We start from the raw sequence: 21,170 nt of genomic DNA, 5'->3' as shown, positions 1-21,170 counted from the left end.
ATATTACCTGTTATGACATTAATATCTGGGTACTGGCTTTCACAGAGAGTAACAGCCTTGCTGTCCCTCTCAAACGCCTCCCGGAGCTCCTTCTTAACCGCCGCGGAGCCACACAGCCGATACAGACCGACCACCTACGAGCAAAAACAACGGACACACATCAGTCGTCCTCCTCCACAGGGGTCTAACAACGGGCACCAGGTTTTGTCTCATCCGGGAAGGGTGACAAAGAACTCTTTGGAGATGTATATTAAGGAAACTCCAACAGCACAAACCGTTGACATCAAATGGTAACCTACATTATCAAACATTACACAAGAGACATCGTTGGGACTGTTAAGCAGTTAAATGAGTAACACTAATGTTTTCCATAACACTGAACATAGTGAGCAGTATTTTATTGGTAGAACACGAATTTTAAATTGGAATCATTCAGTGCTTCATTTTTATGTAAACTTAGGAAACAAAGACATACAGAATAAGCTAGACAGTAAACAAAACTTAAATTATGTTTGATACCAGTAACCAGAGTTTCAAGAGAATTGTGAATACTTCATTATTACACCTGTAAGATGTTGTTCTAAAGATGATGAGATGCTGACTTGCAGGTGTTTCAAATTGTGTTATTTATGCAAAGCAGGGGCTATTTATCATGCTCAAGGTGATATGAATGAAACCCACAATGCTCCTGGACTGAATTACTAATTCAATGATGTGCTTTCATGCACTCAAATTTTGCATGCAATAAATTGCATTATTTATTTTTCATCAACACCATTTATACAAAGCACTCCTATGATATTAAGGAACTAAATCTTAAATATATTAATTTTACTTTGTTTTAATTAACTTTATAGGCAGGTGTACTGAGCAGTAAATAGCTAGTCGAAAACTACCATGGACTCAAAAGACACAAAACCAAACCAAAACAAAAAAACCCTGACAGACCGTACTGACTTAGACCATGCAAATCTAGGTTTGCAAACAAGAGTATTTGTCTGGCCATATATTAATTCATGTTTAAATAAATGGAAAATTATTCAACAGAATTTGTACTCCCTCTTTCCCAAGACAAAATATGGTCTAGTATTTGCCTAAACCAATTTCTTTTCACTCTAAAATTGTCTAATGCCACGTCTGAAATTCAGGTGGAGATGCCATACCACGCCAGTGGTCTGCAGTTTATAGGAAAGTCAAAAGAGTCAGACAAGCACACAGTTAAAACAAGAAGTTAACAGTATATTTTGCATTTTTGGTTCTCCCTGTGCAAATACACAAATTAGATTTCATGCTCAAAAGCACCAGGTATATTCAGACAATTCAGATCCCAAGCGCTTCATTACCAGTGTTGCCTTGATTACCCAATATCATTTGCATGACTAGGTGCTAATAAGCCCAAAATAAAATGCTGAAACCATGGTACACAAACACTGGAAAGAATAAAACTTCTCTTTTTCACTTATTTGCATAACACCAAGAGAAGTCACAATAAGAATCATGCAGTTGTTATCAGCAGTGACTTCCAGCAAAGCCATTACACAGAAATACCATTTCTGTCTGTATTTTATGACCTAGGTTATAAACAGCAGAGTTAATCTCCTAACACCTGGAACTACATCCAACCTGTCAGCAATTTTAAAAAGTAACAGTGGCAGGTGTGATCACTTCTCAATTCCACCTGAGCAAGAACAGGTGTAAAAGAAACCCAGGGCTCACACATGCTGTGGAACAGCATGCAAGAGTCCTCTCACCAGTTTCAAATCAATTGCCAAGGGGAACATTTTGACCTTTGGACTGTGCATCTCTCTTCCTAACAGACTCCTTGTCCTGCATCTGTAACTGGGGATTCGTTTCCATACCTCATTTCTATATGTATTTTTGTCCATTAGGTTACATCAACCAATAAACTGTATGAGGAGGAAGAGGAGGCACTGGGCACTGCTGCTTTACATTATTCACCTCCTATCCTAATTTTGAAAACAATCCGAAGAAAGGCAGAGAGCAGTAGTGTGGGGAAGCAACTCAGCCCCTCAGTGTCTCCTCCTTATCTTAATGCTGTGCACAATCAAAGCGACGGCAAAAACAAGTCTTTGGCATCTTGGCTTGAGACTGCACACACGTGAGTAAAGTTTTGTCACAAGACCTGTCCTCATCACTTTGCGTCACTGCACAGGATGCCTCAGTTTTGGGCAGGAGGGAACATTACACTCTTTATTTTTGCAGGTAGATAACAATAGGTCCTGACAGAGTGATCTGTGTCTCAGGAATCAGGCATTTCAAGTTCTCATCTCAACTCTACTTTATGAGGGTGACTACACTCCAGGGGCTGCAGGTTCATTTCACTATTCCTACTGTTAAAGCACAACTGTGAGCAAGTATGCATCTCCTTCACAAAGGCCAAGTTGGAAGCATCAATTTCACACAGTCCTGTTATCCTTCCCCCATTACAATGGTCAAACAGCAGCAGCACAAAAGCAAAAACAGTGACACGTAAAGGTGTTTTTAATTTTCCCTTTTTCCTCCTCACTGCTCATGGTCTGCAACAACAGCTATCCCAATGCAGATATGTTAAAAAAACAGATTAAAATACGCACAGTACCTGACAGCCTCTCTTTTCGATCTCCAGAATGCACTTCTGCATCAAAAGCGGCACCATCAAGCCCGCGTTTTCCTTCTCTACAACTTTCCGAGCATCAACCCCGAACATCACAGGCTCCCGATCTGCATCGAGACCATCAAGAGAGTTCTCCCACTGTTCCATGAGCGACAGCTTGACATAAATAAGCCCCCTTGGTTCCAGTTTGACAGCCAGCTGATGTGTCTTTGTCACTCGGAAGAGAGTGGGAAGAGCCACAGTTCCATGACAACACACCCGGTTTCTCCGTGGGGTGGGTTCCCAGCTGAACACCACCAGCTTTAAGTGCTGAGCGTTTTCAATTTCTATGTTGAACGTGTGGTCCATATCTAGAAATGTTGTCCTACATGTAAGCAGGGCTGTTCTTGCTTTGTTTACCGAGTCAACCTGTATTGCACAAAAGACATCTTTTGAGTCTATTCTTGGTGGTTTTAAGTCTTCAGCACCATAAAAGTGAATGCTCATGAGTCCAGAGATGTACTGAGAGCACTTGGGCTGATCAGAAAAATTATAGTGTCTGAAAGCATCAATATCTATTTCAGTTTTACCACTGTTACTTGGAAGGCTCTCCTTTCCTTTCCCGCACTTGGTTTCATGCCCATGTTTACCTGATTTTGTTATAAGTTCAGGAGAGTCGCCATCACTGAGATAACCACCTTTGTTGAAGGACTTGGAGCTCCTCGAGCTTTTCTTTTTGTAGGTATGTTGTGATGACACACTGCTGTCAAGATGGTAACGACTTATCACATTCCTGCTGGCAGTGGTGGCTGAGTTTCCAGAAGATGTCAAAGACACAGTATGGCTTGCATCCCGGCAGCTATTTTTCAGCAGGGAAGGAGAGTTATCTGAACTAGTATGGCTTGAAGTTCCCTTGACATTCAGTTTTCTGCTCAGCTCTGGCAGCTTTTTCATTTTCATGGAAAGCTTCCTCACAGTCCTGGGAGATTTAATTCTATCAGGGAAAGGCCAGTTGATTGATCCGCTTTTTTTCAGAGGACTGGGACTTGGAGGAGAAACCTCTGTTGACGGTATATCAGCCTTGTGTGCAAGTAAAACTCCAGGCCCTTTAGAAGAAAAAAGAGAACGAATAATCATTTTCAAACCGCTCAGTAACTGCAGTTTGCAGCAACAAAAAAATAAATCTTGAACTAGAGGAAGATTTATTTGTCATAACTTGATAAACGCAATTAACTCAGCCAACCATCACTCATTCATCAGTCAGATGTTCATGAGCATTCAGAGAGCTGTACTCTGTGGACTTGTTCGGTCAAATTTGGCAGTTCATAGTCAAAAGCCGGATTTGTTCTGCTTTATGGAGATGAAAGGGCCATAAACAAATGAGCTATCTCACCCGCTGCACTCAGCTCGATTCGTTTGTGCTGGATCCCCCACACAAGCAGATATGGCTGCATCCCCGGGGCACAGGTGCAATGAAACCAGCCTTAAATGGGAAAACACTGGAGTATGACAAACGCACCCTTGTCTGTGAAGCAGTTAGCTACGTAGCCAGCACATCAGTGTTGCCCACTACCCCTAGCCCTAGAGGACAGACGCTCATCTCTAGCAAAGAATATGGCTACGCTCTTGTACATGTCCCTCTGTTACCCAAGAGAGCCCTAAATCCCTCCCATGTAGACACAGGCAGTGTCTCACACTTTTTTTTTTTTTCCATTTCTCTCAGCTCCTCCCTTTTCATCGCAGGACAGAGGAAGAGGAACACAACAAGGATTTACTCCTTCCAAGAGCGGCATCCTGCATTGCCTCAGTCCTGCCAACAACTTTCCATCCTTCCTGGCACAACCATCCCGCAACAGGGCTTAAAGTTATACAGTTCCCAGGTGACATCCTCCTGGGAAATCACCCACCTTTCAAGGTACCAAAAATAAATAAGTAAATCATAACATCAGGCACTGATGCTAAAAAGGGGAAAAAGAAAAAAAGACTCCCTCAATTTAGCAGTAAAAGACAACTAATTAAGGAACACGATCAGACACATAAACCAGTACTGCACAGTCAGGAAGCTGTGGTCACCTCATGCTCCAATACTCGAGGAAATCCAAATACCAAGCTATAGCTCAAGCTTTTCTCGCTTTCACCAGCATGAGAAGTAATGACTGTAGGAGAGGCAATGAATTTACACCAGTTAATGAAGAATGCAAGAGGGGAACTGAGGCCAGAATGACAGGTATTAAAATTACATGAGTACTTTCACTTAGAGTCACTTTTCTGTCCCTTGAGAAACCAATTCTTACAGATTTCTCAAAGGCTGCTTCAATTCTAAACTATTCACTTCAAGTCCAAAACACCATACAGTTAGTGATTTTTACAAGCCCTCTGCTCATCCAAGTTAATTTTCACCATTTAACTATAACTTACTTTTTATACCTGTTACCTTAAACAGTTAGATCAGGTGATTTAAAGTGATTTGTTGTGGTTTCAGGTTTTTTTTTAAAAAAAAAAACAACACTTACAAAGACTAGTTCTGGTCCCAACAGAAGTCTGGCTTTAGTAACTTTTGCAGATGGTTGCTTAAAAGAGTATCTTTATAAAAGAAAGTTCCAGTTATGAAGAATAATGCATAGAATCTGTTTTCCAGAGCAACAGAGGAAAATTCATTTAGCCACACATCTCATGGAAGCAGTTCCCTCGCAAGGGAAGGGCTGTTTCTCGCACGCCTGCTGTGCTTTTCTGGCAAGCAGCTAGTTAGAAATGTGGTGTTTGATAAAAGCGGACAAAGCCTTCCCTTGTACTGCAAATCACAGCCCGGTCCCACCGGTGGGCTGGCCTGGAGCGCTTTGCAGCCACCAGTGCCATACTTCAGCCTGCTAACATTAATCTCCCCTTTCTGTCAAAAGTCTCTGGCACAGGCTTGGAAAAGCAGGCCAGCAAATTAAACTTCTCCCCAGCTCATTAAAACCGAAGAGTCAACCTAACACTCTGACTTTTATGCGTCCAACTTCTGCTGCATTCAGCACCAAATAGTTAAAACGAAATATGCGGCTGGAAGAAACTTAACAGTGGAGTATTATGCAGGATGGTATTCCCATCAGCATTCAGCCACATGTTCCACTAAAGCCAGCAATGTGCTGAGGTATGCACGCAGTTTTGAACAGTGCACACGACACAGCTCCGAACAAGCTGCAAAAGGAGCTGTAGCCCAGGCAAGTAACACTTCTCATCCCAGCCAACCCATCCCATACAGCTTTCTCACCGGGGTGCCGGGAAACTGAGCTGTGCCTCGTCCTTGGGCCAAGTTACAAGACTGTGCTGCAAACAGGCTCCTCGCTATCCCTGTCCCAGCTCGCTCCACCATGGCACATCCCATCCAAGCAGTTAAACTTTAAAAATATCCTTACTGGAGGATGGTAGGAGGAGATGAAATGTAAGAGGCATCTGTCGCATAAATAACTACCAAGGTGGCAAGTGAATGGTCAGTTTTATGTGATGCAGCGCACTATATATATGAAAATCTTTGTGTGTTTATATATATATGAAAATCTTTGTGTGTTTATATATATATATATATTTTTTTTTACAGTGAGATCAATCACTGGAACAACATCCTTAGGGACATGGTAGAGTTCCCATCACTGGAGCTTTTCAGGATGCGACTTGACAGGGTGCTAGGTAATCTCATGTAGGCTCTCTTTCCCACCAAAGGGTGGACCAGATGATCTTTCAAGGTCTTTTCTAACCTGACCTGCTCTATGACATACCATCTTTACTATATTTACCTTATGCTTTCCAAAAGTTTTAGCAGAATGAGTAAGACAGGAAAAAAAAATAGCTTTTGAAGGACAACGCAATCCAAGACAAAGTGAGCCAACATTGTAAGCAACTGCTTCCATCAGCTACTTGCTCAGCTTGACTAGTAAAGCCACCTTTGACTTTGCTCAGCAATACAGCTGCATGAAAGGATAAAGCCTTTTCGTGACCAAAGAGACACAACTGGGGAGACATAAGCAGTCGACGGGAACACAGTGCTTCACAAACCTCAACCCCCCTCTCCCACCCCACCCAGCCAGGTGTGCGTCTGCCTGGGCAACCGCTACCGTTGCGCAGAAGCACTGACTGACCGGACCCCTGCACAATGCTGCCCCAAGGCAAGGGAGGACCCAAACTATCTTAAGCTTATGACACAGCCCCTGCCAGACACATGCAATGATTTAGCATAGTAAAACTGCCTGTCTGACCCTGCTTAATGTTGTTTACATGTACTGGGGCACATATATCACTGTCATATCAGCTGCCAGCAATGCATGCTATTTCACAGGCACATTTGATTACCCATCACACATGTAACATTCCTCGTCGCTTAAGGCAGGGTTACTGAGTTATTTTAAAGTTCCTCAGAAAACCTGTAATTTATTTTTGGGACAACAAGTTGAGGTGAACGAGTAAGTCAGAAAACTATTGGTTCCTTATTATAGCAAGCTACTGAAGTATCAAAAAGCCACTCTCATAGCTAATGGAAATGCTGCGCTCCCACTAAACTAAACCTGATAGGTAATTTAATTTTTCCTACCATTCTCCAGACAATAAGTATGACTTACTCGTTCACCTCAACTTGTTGTCCCCAAAGTATACTACATCTAACAGTGAAAGCATCTCTCCAGAATAATGGCATTAGCGTTGAAGATCTAAGTCATTTGATTTTGAAAAGAGAAAAAAAAATACAACTTACACTGAGTGGTTATAACATTCAAAACCAAAGTCTCCCTTCTGCCTACATTCTTCATGCTTTTATTATTATTACTATTTCTAAAATCAACCCAAGGACTTACTAAGAAAATGTATTAAAGATGAAAAAGCATCAAATCAAAACAGAAAAGCCCGAACATCTCAAAATTGTTCTTGTAGTAAACAATGGGTGAGTGAAAAAGGGCTACTGTTTGTCTGCGGTAGATTCCACAAGAAATACTCATCTAGATCCACAACTGACACAAATGGCACAGCTCTACTGATGTCAAAGGCTGTAACTTACTCAAGTACAGGCACATTATGTTTTTACATCCTTAGATAGTTCCAGACCTGTTCTGATACAAGACTTCAGATCTGTAAATGGCATTAAGAGAAGAATTCATGCTATATCAAATTCAAGGAACTTCAATTCAGATATAAGGTAAGCATCATCTCTATCTGTATCAGCAACTAGGGGGAAAAAAACAAACAAAAAATAAAAAGAACTTTTAAAAATCGAGATAGAATTATTTCTATGTAACATCTTAATTACCTAAATAAATGGAACAATCTCCTCTTTTAACCTGTAAAAAAATCCAAACAACCTATGTCTCTTTTAACCCTATAAAACTTACTACTTAGACCAATGCAGTCTGAGCTCTATCCCACATAATGCTTCAGAGTCGAGGAATGGAGAAATTAGCAAGGTTAAAAAAAGAAAAAAAAAATCTAAGAACTCTGTAAAAGTAGTTTGCTTTCTTCAAATACTATGCACACTGACATTAATTAAGCTGTGATATATACATCAGCCCAAGGATCACTTTCATGGAAGCAAAAGATATAAATTGCTTTAAATAAATTACTTTAAATAGCCCATTAATTAAAATGTGAAATGATAACAGAGTAACCTCCCGAGGCTCATGCATGCAGAGAGGTAAAGGGGCTGACCACTGCCAGCTCTTCATCACCGTGGCAATCCTCACAGCATCCTCAACAGCGGTACCTCGCTAGAGAGAGGAGCATAACCCTTTAGATCTCTAACCAGACTTAGGAGTTCAGTGTCTACAAACAAGAATGAGTTTGCTGCAAATATTTAAACCATTAATGATTCTGAAATATACGTAAGTCGCAGCCGGCTCTATGGAGACGCTGGTGTCGCATCAAGACGCAAGTGGCAGCGCCGTGGCTGATGTCAAGCACTGCCCGATGGGGCTGCTCTCACCAAGATTCCCTCCCCTCACTGGGTCTTTCATGGCATGAAAATCAGCTTTGTCATTATTTCCCCCGTCAGAGGATATAAACAGTCACTTGTACAAATCAGAAACTGACAAAGGCCATAGCTATTTTAAATTAACTGCTTCCACTCCGCAGCTGCTACATCCTTTTGCCCTTTTCACCAGCAGGTCTTTATGGCATTGTCATCCCTTGTATCAAAGACACATGCATGAATAAGCCCTCGACCTTAAAAAGTACATGCACAAACTCCCCAAAAGCCCAACAACAAACTGGCTTCAGCTCTGCACGACAGAGAGGGAGCAGAGGGACCTTTCTGCCACACACTGAACCATTTTGGTATCTCAAACATTACACAAATATTTCGCATGCATGCTTCTCTGCCTCATGACACCAAAGCTCCTTGTGCTTGGAAAACCATTAAATCACAAAGCATCTTCCATCTGGAAAAAAAAAATTAAAAATTACCCAAATAGTATTTGCAACACGTGGAAGGAAAGTGGTAGACAGGATTTGCCGCCCAGCATACTCTACGTATATCGCTGGAAGCTTATTTGCAACATTTAAGCACGCAAAACATTTGCCTGCATCAGCCCAAAAGACGTATTTGGAAACCAGGACTGTGGACATGATCCAAGCAAAGAAAGAGCACTGTAGTTTCAACGTGATTCAAGCCAAGCTCCAGCTGGCATGTTTTGGGGTTAAGTGGGAACACGGTACCAACCTTCACTTCCCACAATGCTGAAAAGAAATCTGTTTATGGTGACTCCTACAAGGATATTCCATCCAGACAGCTAACACACATACACTTTCAATAGCAAAAGCACAGTCCAGATCCTGGCAACCTACAGTGTGCAAGTTCTACCAGGATGTCTCTGAGATACAGACACGTGAGATGATTCCGCTGATTAGGTGGACACTAATCCCAACAGTAATCCTCCCCAAAAGCAAGCATATTACAAATTCTTCAGAAGACACGATTCTGAGCTCCACGATGTAAATCTATCACAGGAGCCGACATTACAAAGGGGTGTTTTTCTTCAACGTTTTGCAGGTGATACACACATCTATAAAAATATACAGTTAGAGTTCAATCCTAAACAGTTGCAAAGCAAATTTACTTTAACATTTTATATACACAAAAACCTATACATAGAATTCTTCATATTGCATTTATAAAAAAAAAATTCCTATTTTCCAATCATAACCATTTTGCCTCTGCAAGGAGACATCAAATAAAAAACAGACCCCAGGGTTCTTTCCACTTAAACTCTTCTCCCACAGACCTAAGAGCACGAGCTGGCACAATGTTTCTACATTACTATCTGGGAACCAAGTTATCCTCTTATTCTTACCTTTTGTGTCCTTGTTATAAAAAAAATACATGAATTATTTTCCCAAGCTCTGCTATAAGGGCACCTTATTTTTAATCAGTTTATTTTTAAAAGCCAACATGGCTAGAATTATTCACTAAGGAATTACCTGACAAATCCTATTAACATAAATGGCATTTACCGTAGAAAGTAACCAGATTAACACCAGGAACTAACGATATAAATTAAGACTATGGGGCAAATTATCACCTCCACAAGTATGATCCATTTTATTGATAACATTTACAGGAAATATCTATTTGCTGCTGCGTTTGGAAAGACTCTCAAAACCTGAATTCCATCGTTTATCTTTTCTCAATCTTCTGTCTAATAAGGATCTTCTCAAAAAAATAACAAATAGACAATGACAAAAATCTACGATCATTTTCTCTCTACAAGGTTTCAAATCCAAATAAGATAGCAATGTTTAAAGTTTTAAAGGCAGGATTGATTCCATTATCCAAAGATGAAAACAGCAAAACGAACAACTATATAATTTATTGGCTTTTATAGTGTCCCACTTTTTTCTGTCTATGCTTCTCAAAATCTAATACTTCAGACTAACACTAACCAATATTGACACACATAAACTCAATAAGAATTATTGATAATAATAATCAATAAGATTATTGATAATTAAGATTATTGATTATTGATTACAATTATTGATAATAATAATCAATAAGAAAGGTAAGGAGACTTTTCCCCAAAGCAGTAATTGCTTATTTCTCAGGAGTTACTGCTTAATGTACCCAGCTCTCTAAGAACAGAGACATCTATTTCATAGTAGTTGCATAACTACTAACACAAATAAAGTTAAATTGGCCATGTTACCCTTCATGCAGTAATTTTGTATGGATGAGCTGTCATTTTACATTTGATGGACAATAACTGTAGACACCTTAACTGGATTAGAAAGAACTAAGCTACTTCTCCATAATAAAGCCAATTACTGAGCAGCAGGGATCTACTTCATCATCAATTAATCTACTCAATGTGATCACTATTCAATACATGCAAAAGGAGAGCTGCATTTAAAGCACCTTAATTAACTCAATGCATAACAAACCAATCAGGGGAAATTCATAACGCTTTTCTCTTGGTTTCATGAAACACTTTTAAAAGCGCAATTCTGCTTTCAGTGATAAATGTATGAAAACAAGTTTGACTTTTTTCTTCTTACATAAAGGGATTTGTTTTTTAAAAAAAGAAATAGCCACCTATATATTGAGAAATTAACTGCCTATATGGGAGTCAAACAGTTTGCAGGACACACACATGGCTTTCCTAAATAACCATGCTTACTGACCTCTCCAAAGCACCTAGAGCTCCAACGACAACAAAAATCTACCTAAGAACATATTTCATCTGTCTCGCAAGCAAATATGACTGGTCTAAGCATTTAATAGAGCTATAAAGTGAGCTATTTCTAAATAAATGCCCGATATTTAACACACTTTGCAAGTAAAAATACGCTTGTATTTGCAGCATTTCCACAGAAAGAACAAAATGTGAGCTCCCAGAAGAGAAGACGTGAGCGTTTTTCTTCTGCTGTTTACAGCAGTTGCTTTGGTGCCTTTGAAAACAAGCCCAGTTCCCAGAAGCGATCGCAGCACTGGGAACCCAGGCACAGCAGCTCCCAGCACGCGGGGATGCAGGGCCAGAAGGCAGCTGGGACAGTGACGCTGGGCACCGACAACCCAGACAGGGGACTCCTCTGGAGGGCAATGCACACCCCAGCTCTGATATGGGGGTTTCAGGTCCTCTCTACTGGGCCAGGCAGAAATACAGGCTCTTAAACATCGGAGCAAAGAAAGCGTGAGCTTTCTCTAAAGAGTAGAACCTGGAACTCCCTGTGCCCTGAACTTCATGCAAATTTTCTAACCCTCAACAGGATACTAGAGTTAAGGTCAAAATAACAGAAGACATATCAGTAATTAAAAATACCACCTTTTTGACAAGAGTTAGGGTTTTTTCCACTTCCTTTTGTTTCATGTGGTTTTATTTTTGTTTGTGCTTTTTTAATAGACTGGAAAAAATATTTAATAAGATGCTGAATTCATACACTAATGGAATTATGAAAATGTGACTATCAACCACTCAGCCAAAGATAACAAGAAACAAAGAGGCTGGCTTCTGCAAGTGAAAACCACTCCTCTCCAGTTTATTAGATTAGCCTGAGACAGTCAATGAGACAGCAATTACAGAAAACGACATGATGAACAGCGTTTAAATGGTCTTCCGAAAAGTCTTTAATAAAAAGTCCCAGACAGCAAGTTAAAGAAACTTCTGCAGACATTAATTAGGTTCAAGGCCAGAATCTAAGGCCAGGGTTAGACATCGGCTAACAAAAAAGAAACCCAGCGTGCCCTCACATTACTGGGCTTTCGCAAGCTCCTTTTGTAAAACCTTTGTCTTCAGCAAGGCAGGGGCCAAGGAGCATAGAGGACTACCACACCTGGACATGCCATGAACAAACTGACTGAGAAACCACCGCACAGCTCTACAATTATTGGGTATCAGTCTCACAATTTGAGTCATTTTTTATGAACCTGACAGGCGTTTCCACCAGAAATTTGCTTAAGATAAAAGGAGGGGAGAATTCTCAGAAAAGAGAGATGGAAGAACAGGCTATTATTCCTCTAAAATAAGCTAGAGGACATCACACTTTTATGTTCCTGAACCCTCTCACCTGTTGAAGGGCACTTAAAGGCAGGATTGTCCTCTACCGCTGGCACATCGGGAGCCTTGCAGGCAAACCTCTGCCGGTGCTGCTCCCCAGGATGCACTGAATCGGCCTGACTCGCTTCGGTGGGCTGAGCTGTCCGACTGTCCCCTGTGCTCTCCACAAAGCGTGGAAGACCATCATGGGGACCCAGAGCTGTACCCGAGTCACCCCCAGCCAGAGTTTTGTACCGAACTGCTGGGGAGCCCACAGCAACAGGGCTGCTCACAGCGGAAGGTCGAACCCTCGGCAAGACTGGCTCATCATCTTCAGGGATCGGGTTGTACCATATTTCTCCTTCATCGTCTGCGTCGTTATCCTCTCCGAAGTCCAAAGGAGCGCTCCTCAGCACAGCAGGGCTCACGATGCTCGGCAGGGCGCTGATGGGAGCACGGCTTCGTGTGGGGCACTCCCGCCCCACCGGTGACGTGGAAGGAGTCCGCAGCACTGCAGGTTCAGGCAGCAGGATGGGAGATTTGGGTACCGAGATAACAGCCCCGTGTGTTTCCTTACAGGTGTTTTCTTCTTCCAGAGGAGGAGGAGGAGGTCGGTGTGTGCTCTGCTGCAACCAGTTGCGTTTCTTAGAAACGGTAATGCTGTTCATCTGCAGTTTGTGCTCAGGGACCTCGCTGGCCTGGGGGAGCTTGGGCTCCTTCCTGCTTCTTGAAGCTATGTAAACATTTTCTATTAAATCTGTTCCCAAGAAGAAAGGCAAAAAGAGAGGAAAAGACAAATGTTTAGAATATCATTTTGCTTTTGATAGATGAATACATATGCTGTCATATGACGTTTGCATTAGACTTCATCCGAAAAGACAAAAGATAAGTTGCTGGGATCATAAAAATAGATTGCAGTCTGCCAAAGCAGAATGTGCACATAATTAATAAAGAGTCAGGCTTGTTTGGCTGTGTTTTTAACACCATGTAATTTAGATAAATGGCAGTGAGATAGGCCTGCTGAAAGGTCACACGTACTCAGACAGAAATGGCTGCTTTTTGCTCAGCTAAGTTCAGGTACAATTGGTCTGGAAAGCTGCTGTGTAGTATTTCCACAGTTTACTTTTGCCAACAAAGAAATAGCCCCTGGCTTTAGTATAATGTATAGCTTAAATGGCTAAAAAAACCCCACACAGATTAACTTCCAGATTTAGATACAAAATAAAGGTGAGGATATGTCTTGCACAAAAAAAACTCCAGAAAGGACTGTCCTTAGCAGCTTCATCCTGTAATTAAGACAGAAGCTTTCCCTGATTTGTGGGGAATAAAACAAAACACGCTATCATGAAAGGAAGGAAGCAGGAAAAAGAAATGTAGCAAGTTTTTAAATATCTCATTACACAACAAAAATTTAATGCAACACCTAAGCAAATTCCACTGACTGCTCCCAAAACTTGACACCAGTTCTTTAAAGGTCACCATAGCAGCGTGTCCCACCTGGGGAGGTGGGACCATGCAGGGAGTGAGCACCTCACCCCTAAGCAAGCACCAGCCCCTTTGCTAGGACTGGAAAGAAAGCTGCAAATACATCAAAACTAAAAACAGGGAACAGAGCTCAGACAACCCTCATGCTCCTCTGCAGAAGAGGAAAACTCAGACAAGGTTTGCTCAGCCACTAAGACCAAATAAGGATAACCGGGTTCTCCTAAAAGAGACAACTTGTTTTCATGCAAAGCCCTCTGCAATTGGAAATGTCAGATGGGAGTTGCTGTTTCATACTGCTCGAACATTACCCTCCGCAAAAAGTTATTTATACAGCAATACTGGATGTTAAAATACAGACACCTCTCTGGAGGACTCAAGGAGCAGCCCTGTAAATCCAGCTAAGTTCACTGGAGACAGGAAAAAACCTGTCACTTGAGCATCTTTCCTTCACCCTTCTGTTTAGGTTTGTACATTAATGACAGAAGAGATCCTTGATAAGAAACACCATCATTTCATTTGATGAAAGATTCATCATTTAGCAATTTTTTTAAAAAAAGAGTTTGCTTGTTAGCTAAACTGCAATATGAACACTGTTTTTCATTTGAAGAACCAACTTGGTTCAAAGAATTAACAAAATTAACCATGCTCATTCTGAAGCCTGTGCACACCTCCACTGAAGTGCTGTGCTACACTGGGGCCCAAGTTGGTTAATTAATAGAATCTGAGGAGAACGTGAAAGCAGGATTGAGGACACAGATCCCTGGCAAAGCTTCAGAGGGATTTGGTGATTCCAAAATTCCTTGCCCCACCATAGCCTGGAAGCGTAAGTGTGCCATTGCAAAGGTTCCCCTTTACAGCATTTCACTACTATTTCAAGTAAGAACTAACCAAAAGGAGGGGGAACTAACGTCCAGCGGGCATAGGGCTATGTCTACATTTCCAACAAGTCAGTTTGGGTTGGAGACTTCTTGGGCAGCCTTCCTCCTGCCGGTGACAACTACCTCAAAGCCCTCCACACTTCTACAGGGACAGCCCAAAGAGCGGTCCCCGCTCCAGTGACAGAAATAGATGGAGCATCTGAGAGCTGCGTTTTCACAAACAAAAATATCTGCTACTTCCTGCCTCACTGTAGAAACGCAGGACCTTCCACACTGGGCAAGACAGCCTACAGTTCCCAAAACAGTCAGCTCCTACGAAGCACAGTGTGACTCAACATACACTCGGTGACACCCCTGGCATCAGCCCCAGGCTGCTCTTTGGTCCCAGTGGCAGCAAGCGCACAGAGCAAACTCAACTTTCTTTTCAACATCCGTCCAGGTATCTCAATAAGGAACCATCTGCAAAAGCTTACTGCAGAAACATTAATAATCAAGTACCGCCAGCGTACTCCAATAACCCTGCTGCTTGCAGAGACACGCCACCCAGCACACATATTCAAAACCATCCCTTCTCCGTCTCCGAATTAGCCGACATGCTGCCAGAGGTCACCGATTGCAAACGTTCACTGAATCTCATCCAAATGATACACGTGCATGTAAATCTTCCGAGTGCAGCTTTTGCAGCTGATAGCAGTATTTGCAAGCACTGCTTCTCCTTTATTCGAACTTGGCCCTGATCCTGACAGCCCTTGTGCCTGTGTTTATTTTAGTAACAAACTGTTTCACATGCAAGTATCTGCACCACCAGTGGTTCAGCATCACAAAGCAAGTTTTCAACATCGTTAGCTGTTACAGTAACAAGCCAATTTTAAACAAACACAAAACCTTCAGAGATGTACAGGTGAGGCACCTACTTTTGGTTCTAGAGCAAAGCTTCATTTAGAAGAACACTGCCTACTCTCTTAGTATTTTAATATATTTAATATATGCTCAAAACCAGACGAGGCCTCCACACAAATAGAGAACATGACAATGGTTCCTTCTCAGAAGGCTTCAATATGGTGTTTAAGAAAGAAAAGAAGAAGAAATAAAAGTTAGGTGTTCCCTTCACCTTCCACTCTATCTACAAAAAGTTAAATAAATCAGTATTTAAAGTTAAGCCACCATGGTAACAACATATGTATGTTCAGAAACCAAAGCTTGAACGTTTCAGCTCAACTGAGGTCAAAATTGATATTCTGGCATATAAAATATTTCACTATGATACTGTGCTCTGCTTTTCAGACCGTAACAAAGAAGGGAACTGCTTTTACCAGCCTCTCCATATATGGATCAAACAATTCATAGTTCTTCTGGTTCCTATTCAAACACATTTTCTTTTACTAAGTTTCCTAGTAAAACTATAAGACATAATAATTAGGTATTTAAATGGAACTATGGCAAGAATAGAAATTGATCTGGAAGCTTTCAAGCGCACCTTTAAAAAAACCAAAACCAACCAAGCAGCAAACAAAGGCCATAGAATGACAAACAGTCATATGATAAGAAAACGTGTGGGGATTCACACGAAGTTGTGGTCTAACTTCAAGAATCTCTTATTTTAATGAGGAATTCTTATTCCTGAGAAGAAGAGTCATTTCAGATGTGAAGATGCTACTGTTGAGGATTGATTCAAGACCTAAATTTAGATTTGCTGAAGCGCACGATCTCTGCTCACAACAAACATGAAGGTTACACAAGATCTGGGAAAAAAGGACAAAACTTTTCCAAGCACGAGTAAGTAACTCAATTTCTGCATACTGGCAGCTCCACTGAAAACCCTATTGGGTTTAAGGCTCTGTTTTTGTTTACTTACAGTTTATATAAGCTGGCACTGACCAATGAAAATAAAGTTTGCTTTTAAACATGGACGATGGGCTTAAAATACTCCACAAGGAATAAACCAACAGTGAGTCCTTTCCCCTGCAATTGCTGACTTGCTGCAAAGGCTGAAGTTACCAAAGCCGCGACGCTGCAGGAGTTACCAGACCGGCTGCGTTTTGCTTTAGCAGCTCACGCTATTCCCATCTATTCCAATATGCCAAAACATAAATGTAAAGTACAAGCTGCAACCAACAGCCTCACGGGTTTGTAGAAAGAAATTAGACCTTTCAAAGACATGGAAAATTAATTATTTTTTCAAAGCGCCATTCCACTGGCTGGGAGAGCTTTCTCTCCCGCTTCGAAGAGGAATAAAAAAAGTTAACGTCTGAAAGTGGAACCGCTGTTTTAGCACGTGAAAGCCGCTTCGACAGAGAGATGAAAAAAAGCACAGCCCCGGGCAAAGCCCCACCGGCCCCGGCGGGAGCAGCACCGAAGCCCGGCACCCACCTCGGCCCCCTCCCGCGGCTCTCCGGGGAGCGGGCACGGCGCATCCCCGGCGCCCACGGGACTCATCGCCCGGCAAGAAACGGCGGTGGGCCGCCGCCCGCGCTCCCGCCGCCCGCGCCCGGCAAGTGGGAAGGTCGGCCACGGCCGGGTGGGCAGCCGGAGCCCGCCCCGCCCGCGGGCACTTACCCTGCGGAGCGCAGATCGCGCCGTGGCGGTGCCCGGTGCCCGCCGCCGCCCCTCGCTGAGACCTCCTGCCCCGCAGCTTGGAGAGCGTCCTGCGCAGCGGGTCAGCCATGCCTGGTGCTGCCTCCTCGCCGCCTTCAGCGGGCGCTGCCCCGCGGCCCGCGGGAGCCGGCGGCCCCCCTGCGCGGCGGCGGCGGCAGCCCTGGGCCGCGCTGCCCCATGGCGGCGTGGCTCCGCGCGCCCGGCCCCGGCCCCGGCGCGCACATACTTGGCATAGCTGAGCGGGGTGAGAGGGCGCCCCGCAGTGCGCATGCCCGCCGCCGCGCCGCCCGCACGGGGGGCGCCGCCCGCCCCCGCCCCTCCCCGACGGAGCGGCGGGGGATGCCGGTGAGCGCGGCTCCCCCGTCCCGTCCCGTCCCGTCCCGTCCCGTGCAGCGGGAAGAGGGTGTCGTCCCCGGGCCGCCTAGGGAAGCCGGTCTCTACCTGCGGTGCAGGGCGAGCGGGACTGCCCGTGCCTGCCGGAGGTGGCCCGGGCTCCTGCGGCTGTCGCAGGTGGGTGGCCACCCCGCTTCCCCGGCCCCGGGGGTCCGTCCTGCTCGGGCACAGGCTCCCCAGCAGGACCTGGAGTTGTACTTGGAGTGTTTCTCACTACTCCTCAAAGCATCATCTTCTCCGTCAGCCATGTGCATAGTATTTCTAGCCAAAGACCAAAAGATTCAGAGCATATTTTAAATACTTCTTTTCCCTTTATGTTTGTTTGTTTGGTTTTGGTTGGTTTTTTTTCCCCAAAGAAACAAATCTGTAGGCTGCAAACTTATTTTTCCCCTTGGGGCTTAGGCCGTGCATGTGGCAGTTCTTGCTTCCTGGCAGGTTTTTAGACAGTTTCCCTGCAGTCCTGGCTGCGTGGGGAACAGCACATCACTCTCTTGAAAAGACTTTGCTCCTCCACAAAGTACCACCACCAAAGCAGGGATGAGGTTGCCTTGGTGTTAGTAGCCTTTAGTATTCCAGCCAAAATACCATGTAGGTAAAAGGCAAATGGCGTTAGGACAGAGCAAATAATGTACTGAGGCTGCCGAAGTGGGCAAAAATTTGGTTTTGTTGTATGTGTTGCTCAGCTACATCGTGCATTAGTTCCATTAGCAAGCACACAGCCCTTCGAAATCACTCTTGGAAAAAGGTATGTCATTGATTTTTTACCAAGATAAAATACGGAGACACCTTTCGTTGGTTAACATCTACAAGGGTCTACATTTCATTATCGGCAACTTCAGGAGTATATTTTGCTGCCTTCTCTATGGCACATCTTACTAATGATCCACCATACACCTATCTGGTGGTGGGCAAGAGCGAAGGAGCGGTGGCGCTTGGCAGTGGGTTGGATGTTGTATCCCCACTGCCGAAGGCAGCCGGGAGCAGGCGGGCGTTCCACACATTCTGCATGCCAAGCACAGCACTGCCTCAGTACATAACAAAACCCCAAATATGGGGCTGCAGTTCTGCAGAAAACAACTGCAACTTGTGAACATTGAATGTATTCACAGATTTAATCTCCTACCAAATTTTGAGGGGGATTTAATTATTTGATCACTTGAAACTAAATATTTTTGAAGAACAAAATCAGATTAAATTTTTAAATCTTTATATGTGAAACACCAACAGTAGTAACCTAGTAATACCTGTAAATACACAATGTAAAAAAAAAAATACAAAGTAGTTAATCTAAAATAAAGTTCATTATAGTTATCATATGTCACATAGCAACAACCTGAAATGCTGCTTTGCCATCCTGTCTTTTGAAACCATTTGCATTCCTTCAAATACACATATTGGAAAATACCTGTGTATGAGTTTCAGACTGAAATGTAACACCATTCCAGAATGCTCTTGGTTGGGAAAAACGGCAAACGAGACGGCAGCAGTTGGGATGATCCAATGCTCGCTGCTGTGCAGGTGAGGAGCTGCGAGTCCCGAGGGGTCTGCTGGCCTCTGTCCCTGCAGCCGTCAGATCCTGCCCCTCCTGACAGCCGCATTGCAGTGCCAACGTGCTGGGTTAAGAACAGCCTCTCAGGCAAAGAAGCATGCAAGAAAGAAATAAAACCAAAACTATCAGTACTTCTCTGACAGTGCACTCACTGGGCACAATTAGTGCATCTACCTCCAGCAGATTAACTCACAATTACATTGTCTGCATTACTCATGGGCCCAAGTAAAGGAAAAGCCCAGCGCCATCTCCTTTAAACCAAGCTTACCTTTTTGAGCGGTTAAACCTTCATCCTCAAGAAAAGCTTTGATTTTCAAGCTGGAATCAGTATGTAAAGTTAAGCCTTTTACTATACCTTCCGGAACTGTGATCCTGATCTGTAGGGATACAGTCAAAAAAGAAAGGTATAAACATATTTGATGGCATTTTTTTGTTCATTTCATAGCCAGTTGTTGAAACAGGTTGCCCAGAAAATCTGTGGAAACTCCATCTTGGAGACATCGAAAACTTTGTTGGCCCTGGCCCTGGGCAAGTTCACCTATGTGGCTCCTGCTCCGCATTGGGGCTGAGCAGAGGACCTCCAGAGGCCCCGTCCAACCTAAATTACTCTCCTGATTCTAAATCTTTCCTTGTATGAGAGCTGCCGTCCTCCCTAGCTGAGACGTGGCTTGGGTAGAAGGAATGAATTCCAGCTGAGCAGAGCACCAGCAATAAAATTTATCAGTAGTGAAATTCTGCATGGGCACCACAGCTCAACTGCACTGACCTTACTGATGCTATCAGGAGGTTGGCTGTGCTACCAGCAAATGTGTCCCTAAAGCAAAGGGCATGCATGTAAAGACTGAAAGAGGGGATCTGCCCCTTTAAAAAGCACTGAAAAGAATCATAACAGCCAGGAGATGAACTCCAGGCTTTTTCTGCAAGAAAAAGTTGTTGCAACCATTTCAAGCTGAGCAAACAAAAGAAGTCTACACCTACCTTGACTCTCATCGTCATATCCTGCAGATTTCCCACCTGTTCTCATGGGAAATCAGATTCCTTCTGCCTATCCATGCCTTAGATTGTCTGCATTAGTTGCCTGATGAATAACAACTTATTACACTTAAAGTAACTGTATGTAATTTTTAGCAAGTTCCTCTTATTTAGGCGGTCTTTTTGGAAATTTTTGTTACTTGGATATTATCTTTTAACAATTAAAACAGTGTTAGTAGAAAGCAGGTACTAGCCAGAGTAAGGACCAAATCCTGCAAAGAACTGGAGTAGTGATGTTTGGTGTGCAGTACTGCCTTCTCCCATGAGTATTAGCTATGGAAACAAAAGCAAATTCAACACCATTGTGTGTTTTGTGCTGCTTCACACAGTATTTTCTTCATGTTCTGTATGGTTTTAAATGTTAGTTTAAGCATTTAGATTATTCCTCTATGCAATAGGCACACAGGAAATAGCTCGGTGAAAAGCTGCCAATAGTTGAGTCTATAAACACAGTTTGATCTGTATCTTAGAAAATTGTTTCCATTCCAAACTGTGGTTACAAAGCACTTTTTCTTGTTGGCAGCTGGATATTTTTTAAATCCCTGTGCATCCTGTATTTGCCCAACAGAGTTGGCATCGATCACACAAAAAAATCCCTGCAGATAAAGTAACATTAAGGATCTGGCTGGAACTAACTTGAGCCAGTAGAGTAAGAG

General features: G+C 43.1%; 1 protein-coding gene across 2 annotated transcripts in view; it reads right to left on the bottom strand.

Annotated features, from left to right (window-relative positions):
* SYDE2 (synapse defective Rho GTPase homolog 2) overlaps positions 1-17,610 on the bottom strand; it is a 29,505-nt gene extending 11,895 nt beyond the window's left edge. The window contains exons 1-4 of one of the 2 annotated variants that reach the window (XM_086617636.1): positions 17,502-17,610; positions 12,614-13,339; positions 2,600-3,699; positions 8-134 (exon numbers count right to left, since the gene is read on the bottom strand). In XM_086617636.1, coding sequence (XP_086473762.1) covers positions 8-134; positions 2,600-3,699; positions 12,614-13,339; positions 17,502-17,610 — 2,062 coding nt within the window. Of the gene's footprint in view, positions 1-7; positions 135-2,599; positions 3,700-12,613; positions 13,340-17,501 lie in introns of those variants that run through there. The other variant, XM_086617637.1, reaches the window with a different exon arrangement.
* Between the last annotated feature and the right edge of the window lie 3,560 nt (positions 17,611-21,170).

This window comes from Tauraco erythrolophus, chromosome 10 (genome assembly GCF_009769465.1).
Source record: "Tauraco erythrolophus isolate bTauEry1 chromosome 10, bTauEry1.pri, whole genome shotgun sequence".
Classification (NCBI taxonomy): domain Eukaryota; kingdom Metazoa; phylum Chordata; class Aves; order Musophagiformes; family Musophagidae; genus Tauraco; species Tauraco erythrolophus.
This window is presented reverse-complemented; position numbering and strand designations above follow the sequence as displayed.